We start from the raw sequence: 7152 nt of genomic DNA, 5'->3' as shown, positions 1-7152 counted from the left end.
CTAAGAAGGATTTTGTCAGAAAGAATGAACCAAAATAAGGCCACCAGAGTAAAAGAAAAGTTTGTGAGTTATCATTCATATTCTCTGGCAAATGGCCAGAAAATCTCGAATTCTGCTAGGGTATGTAAACTTATGAGCACAACTGTATATGGTGTTAGAGAAGTACAGGGTGTTGAATTGTAATTTTACATTTATTACATTTTATTTCCCTTTATGATTCCTTCTTTTTAGTTTACATGAGTGCCAAAACTTTGAATAACAACTGACTTTGGTGTTGCTCATTGTTGGTAAGGTACAATTAGCCGTAGTGTTGGAGTCATGTTAGGAGTGTCAGGTACATAAACCAGACTGTTGCAGATTTTCCAGTGAGTGAAGGGTTAATCATTTTTAAAATCACAGAACAGTAAAATGTAATTCATTTTTCTTTTTTTTTCTTTTTTTATAGGACAAAACCACTTTTCTACTTATTTTAGATGCCAAAAACTTCACAGAAGTCTGCAGAGCGGAGGTCCCTGTACTAATGCCTTATGGGTTCCACGGAATCTTCCTATCTCAGGAATAACTTACTACTTCCTATCTCAGGAATAACTTACTCATCAGTATGATTGTAGCTCTCAAACACTACATCAGAACAGACTTAAGGCCCCCATACACTAGGGCGACTTGTCCTTAGGACAAGTCGCCCCCGACTTCCCCCTGAGCTTCCCCGGCTGCTCCCCGGGGGAGCTTGATTAGATTGGCACTGTACGTGTAAAAAACCCGGGGAGCAGGGGGGGGGGGGGGGGGGGCTACAGAGGTGGGGGCTGGGGACGCTGCGGGGACAGCGTCTGTGTCCCCCGCTGCTGGTAACGCTGCGGGGACAGCGTCTGTGTCCCCCGCTGCTGGGGACGCTGCGGGGACAGCGTCTGTGTCCCCCGCTGCTGGTAACGCTGCGGGGACAGCGTCTGTGTCCCCCGCTGCTGGTAACGCTGCGGGGACAGCGTCTGTGTCCCCCGCTGCTGGGGACGCTGCGGGGGACACAGGCGGCATAGAGCCCGGCAGGGGGAGCCGGCGGGAGCTGTCAGTGCTAGAAAAAAAAAGCCTATACAATGAATGGGCAGCCTGTGATTGGCTGAGCGCTCTCTCAGCCAATTGCTGACTGGCTGAGAGAGCGCTCAGCCAATCACAGGCCGCCCATGCATTGTATGGGCTTTTTTTTTTTTATTCAATACTGACAGCTCCCGCCGGCTCCCCCTGCGCGGCTCTATGCCGCCTGTGTCCCCCGCAGCGTCCCCAGCCCCCCCTGCTCCCTCTACCGCCTCACCGCCCCACTAGGTCCCAAGTCGAGTGGTCGGACGTGCAGCAGGTCCGACCACCCGACGCAGATCCGATGCGCACGGGACCGCGCATCGGATCTGAGGGGACATCAAAAGTAGCCGATTTTGGTCCGATTTCGGTCAGATCCGACTGATCTGGCTGAAATCTGACCAAAATCGGCTAGTGTATGGGGGCCTTTACATCATTTCACCTTTCTATAAGGAATCTTCCTTTATATAAGCATTATTCCTGCAGTCACCAGTACTTTTGTACAGTATACTCTTTACTTGCCTCTCCATACAATTTCTAAAAACTTTTGGAACTTATAGAAACTTAGAAAGTACCCCTTTTTCGCAATAATGATATAACCGTGGTTTGTAATTGGAGGCATTTTTCCCCCCTTTTTTCTTAAAAGAATGTCCGAATACATGGTTTTAGAAATATACATTTAATAAATTATATTTGTTTTTTTGTTTCCTTAATATTGGCTGCATTTCCTGATAGCATGTACTGTATAATTTATCAGGCTAGGTTAAGTTACGCATACATTTATTTATACATTTAAAGTTACACCCTTAAAATTATTAATAGTATAAAGCTTCCAGTAAATACAACTCCCAGCATGCTGGTGATAACGCAGCAGTCAGTCAGACCCTAACTGTCATTTTTCAGACCCAGGGGGAGATTCTCTAAACTAAAAATGTGGTAAAAACCCTGTTATCGAGGGTTTTACCGCATTTTTGGATGCTCTAAGCATTTCCCGCTGGGTTACCGCGACGTGGGGCATCGCCATAAAAATCTGGCGATGCCCCACAGAAGTCTATGGGCTTCTATTGTGACCCACCGCCGCCCCGCACCGACCCCCACCGCCCCGCACCGACCCCCCCCCTCACCTGTGACCTCCTCCTCCATGCACTATGATCCCCTTCCGGGTGCAGGGAGGAGGAGAGCCCGGCGCAGCAGCAGCGTGGTTAATGCAAGAGCTGTCCTTTGCCATAATTATCGCATATGTTAGAGCATATGCGATAATTATGTATGCGATGAGCGGCGAAGGGGGGCGGAGCTGGGCTGCGGATGTTTGAACATCCCGCTCCCAGCCTGTAACATGACTGTTACGTTAGGAACACACTAATAGATATATCTGCAGATCAATTGACCAGCAGCGTGGACAGCGTGTTCTCCATAATGTCCATACACACTGCTCAGTCCGTCCTGACTGATGTAACAACTGGGTGGGCGCAAAAGAGTTAGTGAATGTAATTTGGTATGCAGCAGACTAAGCAGCATTCACTGCATCAGTGTGAAGAGCAGGCTCGCCTACCCTCCTGCATTTAGTGGGAGGCTCCCGATTTTTACAGAAGCCTCCCGCTGCCCCGCAAAGCTACCTGGTCCATACCCTCAAACTGTACCGATTTAGCCGGAACAGTACCGTCTGTACTGGCTAAATACTTCAGTGGCGATTGTACCAGTTTCCAGGGCTTGACAGGCGGCCCCCCCCCCCTTGCCTTCTCCTTTGCAGATCAGCTCAGCGCTGCCTGCTGAGACGGCCTGTGATCCAGTCTCTCCTCCATCTGTGCACTGACACTGATGTACAGACAAAGAGGAGACAGGAGAGGGGACAGGGAAGCACAGGGGTAGCTGCCAGTAATTTATACACATACTGTAAGTGTTGTCCAGTCTCATTTATCACTAGGGGCCGGGTGCCAGGCGGCGCTAGCTGGTTACTCACATTGTTTTGTAACAGTAATTAGACAGTGCAGGCAGGTCCCCAGTGATATATGAGATATATAAAGTTCAAATAACACTGAACCAGCCAGCAAGCACTAACTGCACCCAATGTTCCAAAAAAGTAAAAATGTGAAGGAGGCCATTTAATTGCATTCCAACTCTGTGCCAGCAGCCAGCAGCAGGGAGTGTGTATAAGAAAAGGGATTGAAATTTTCTCCCTCAAATCATGCAAATGAGTATGAAGTATTTACGGACCTACAGAGATTTATCCGTAAGCTTACATTAAAAAAGTTTTTTGCAGAATCAGAAGATCCTAATACTACTCCCATTATGATAGGAGAACAAGTTAAAACTTTTAGAAAAAAATCCACTTTCTATCCACGCTTCAAAAAAGGAAGCTTTATTGATGTCTTTGAAAATTTGGTCAAAGATGACTTGGAGAAGGCCACATTTAACAAAATACGAGATCCTAATCTTACTAAAGCTCAGAAGAAGGCTATAGACTCCCTTAAAAGCAACAGCCAAATAGTTATAAAACCAGCTGATAAGGGCAGAGGGATAGTCATCCTGAATAGGGATGACTACCATACAGAAATGATGAGGCAACTTGGAGACACCAGTACATATAAGAAATTATGTGCTGATCCTACTACAAAAATTCAGAAAAAAATAGATGTCTTTATTAGCCTATACCTATCCCTCGACGCCATTACTGAAAGAGAGGCCGAGTTCTTAAGAGTGGATAATCCCTCTATACCAGTTATTTACGTATTGCCTAAAAAACATAAATCTACCACTAACCCACCGGGGAGACCCATAGTGGCAAGTATAGGGTCTATTACAGCAAACTTGTCCAGCTTTCTGGATAGTAAAATTCAACCCCTGGTAAAAATGACTAAGTCATACGCTAAAGATACAATATCGGTGATAAATAAAATCAATGAGATCCAGTGGGAATCTAATTATATTCTTGTTACAGCTGACGTTAAGTCGCTGTACACCATAATACAACACTGTGATGGTATTAGGGCGGTTGATTACCATCTTGAGAAACATGATACCATTGGTAAATACAAGAATTTTATCACTGAGGGTTTGGAGTTGGTATTAACCTACAATTTCTTCTGGTACGAGGGAGAGTTTTTTCTTCAGGTAGCGGGTTCAGCTATGGGTGCCAAGCTGGCACCGGGGTATGCCGATCTGTTTATGGCCCTCTGGGAGGACGAGAGGGTTTGGACGGGGCATCCCTGGAGTGCCAGCTTGGTACTATGGACCCGCTACATAGATGATATTTTGTTTGTGTGGAAGGGTGGAAATGATTGATTACAGGAATTCTGTGCATATCTTAATGAGAATGTGTATAACATAGAATTGACATTTACCACTAGTAATACAGAGATCAATTTTCTTGACCTCACTATTTATACTGAAAACAATTGTATTAAAACAAAGAATTTTATAAAGCCCACGGATTGCAATTCTTATATCAGTTGCGATAGCAATCATCATGATAACTGGACCCGGAGCATTCCGAAGGGACAGTTTCAGAGATTGCGTAGAAATTGCACTGATGTGGATATTTATAATGAACAAGCCCAGGTGATGAGAAACAATTTCCTAAAGAAAGGTTATAATGTTAATACGGTGGACAAAACTCTTGAAGAATGCAGTAGAATACCCAGAAACACATTACTGGAGAATAAAGAGAAGACCGTTAAAGATGACATGAATGATATTAGGTTTATTACAAAATATACCTCTCATCATAAAACTATAGAAAAAATAATAAAAAAACATTGGAACGTCTTAACCAAAGATCCTGTTCTACTGCCTTTTTTGGGTACACATCCTGAATTTATATATAGGCGAGCAGATAATTTGTGGAGTATATTGGTACAGAGTGCCCTTCCAAAAGACACGAGACCAACCCGCATTACCTCGAAAGGTTTCTACCGCTGTGGACAGTGTACTATTTGTAAATTGGTTAAAACAGATAAAAAGATTACTAAATATAAATCCAATGTTACCAATTCAGAGTATCCCATAAAAGATTTCATTACCTGTGGAAGTAGAAACGTGATATACCTTTTAGAATGTGCATGTGGGGTACAATATGTGGGGAGGACGGGACGTATGCTTAAAGAACGTCTAGCTGAACATACACGTAACATCAGAAAGGGATATGATTTACATAATGTTTCCCTACATTTCAAGAAGAGCCACTCCTGTGATATAACTCACCTAAAAAGTTTTTGTGGCATAAAAATGTGCAACATAAAATGGCGTGTTAAAAACACGGAAGAGGATTTGGCTAAACTTGAAATGAGGACTATTTTTGAGCTTAAGACCCTAGTCCCAAGAGGATTGAATGTGGACTTCGAATACAAATGGTTCATTTAATTGCTTCTTTATTGCAGGGTTGTTTTTTATTACTGTATCACTAATCCCTGTTTTTATTGTGTTTGTTTGTCCATTACGTCATTATACCCCGGCTCTATATAATGTATGGATTGTATTTATGGCATGGAGATAGAGGTGTTTTTATGTATTTTGGTACTTTTGTATTTTTCTATTTTTCTATTTTTATATATACTTATATGTATTTTATACGGAGATATCTGTATTTTAATATGCCATGTTTTTATCTTAATATGCCATATGTAGATGTTAGTAATATCTAGGGAATGTGCAATATATATATTAGAGCCGGGTGTAGGTTACTATGTGGATTGGAGGAAAACGATCATGTGATGATGGATTGAGCTTTAAATAGCGGTCCGGTGAAGTGAACAGCACGTCTTGACAAAGGAAGTATTCCGAAACGCGTTGACGTGTTTGGTCTGACGTCACCCGCCGTCAGAAGTCCATTGAACAGGTATCGGAGCGCGTCCTGAGAGAAAGCTTCCCCTTCAGCGTCTGCAGCGCCGGGGACTTATAACATCCTAGCTGACTTGAAGCCTCGCGGAGATACCTGTGTTTGATTGCTGTTTTTACCTGTGTGTGGATCCCACGTTGTGAATAAATTTTTCGTGTACCCCTATCTTGGAGTCTGTGGATTGGATCCCAAAAGATACTGTTACGTGAACGCGTGACAGTACGCTAATGTAAGTTTTCATTTACCTGCTTTTATTAAGAAGTCTGTGGTTCTACCTTCTGGAGTGCAAAGAAACTGCTATGTGAACGCGAGTGGGGAATAATAAGTAAGTGTGGTTTATATAGCCCACTAAAGCACAAGTACCCATACTCCGATCCCTACTGCTCACAAGCAAGTTTCAATTGGACTCTGCGCTGGTTCTTTCCTAAAAAAAAAATATTTTTGTGTATTTGTATCTGTCAGGAGGATTGATGGCCTCCTAAGGATTAGAGAACCTAGCTGCCCTTTCCTAAGCGCCAGTTACATATTACCCATTTACAAATTGTATAGGTCCCCAGTGATATATGAGATATATAAAGTTCAAATAACACTGAACCAACCAGCAAGCACTAACTGCACCCAATGTTCAAAAAAAGTAAAAATGTGAAGGAGGCCATTTAATTGCATTCCAACTCTGTGCCAGCAGCCAGCAGCAGGGAGTGAGCACCACCAAAATAAAGCAGGTAAGAAAAAAATTACTCTGTTTTCCATGGCTGTATCTATACTGAGTGCAGGGTAGATGTGCCCATACCGTACACCTACCGGTTTTCAGTGTTCAGCTCTATTGCTATGGGAGTGCCATGAGGCCACGTCCCCTTTACATGTGGATACGCCCCTAATTCGTAAAATTTACTCTCCTGCTGTGTTGGAGGGTATGCTGGTCCTCCCAATTGTTTGGGGTCCCTTGTTGAAAATCCAGACTGCGCATGCAGGCATCCGGAACAGTGGGGGCATGGCCTGCGGGGAGACCTCACAGGCAGCCACCGTGGGGTTGTGGATGGCAGAGGCCGTCCTGCTGTGCACCCTGTCAGAGTAGAGAGACAGCGTCAGGGTAGGAGGAGCTGGCTGCCAAGAGTTTGCTGCAGTGAGGCTGGCCCCGCCCACCACACTGAGAGTGCATCAGCCCAGCCCTGCTATTCTGCCTGCAAGTGCTGCCTCACCCACCACAGTGCCTGGGGCCTGCTCCTCTGGCTGCCGAGTGCTGCCTCTCCCAC

General features: G+C 44.4%; 1 protein-coding gene across 1 annotated transcript in view; it reads left to right on the top strand.

The window, feature by feature from the left end:
- LOC146042917 (carotenoid-cleaving dioxygenase, mitochondrial-like) overlaps positions 1–775 on the top strand; it is a 95515-nt gene extending 94740 nt beyond the window's left edge. The window contains exon 12 of the mRNA XM_083163201.1: positions 446–775. Coding sequence (XP_083019327.1) covers positions 446–562 — 117 coding nt within the window. The 3' untranslated portion in view covers positions 563–775. The remainder of the gene's footprint in view (positions 1–445) is intronic.
- The last annotated feature ends 6377 nt before the right edge of the window (positions 776–7152 follow it).

The sequence above is a fragment of the Crinia signifera genome, chromosome 19 (genome assembly GCF_055691185.1).
Source record: "Crinia signifera chromosome 19, ASM5569118v1, whole genome shotgun sequence".
In the NCBI taxonomy this organism is placed as follows: domain Eukaryota; kingdom Metazoa; phylum Chordata; class Amphibia; order Anura; family Myobatrachidae; genus Crinia; species Crinia signifera.
This window is presented reverse-complemented; position numbering and strand designations above follow the sequence as displayed.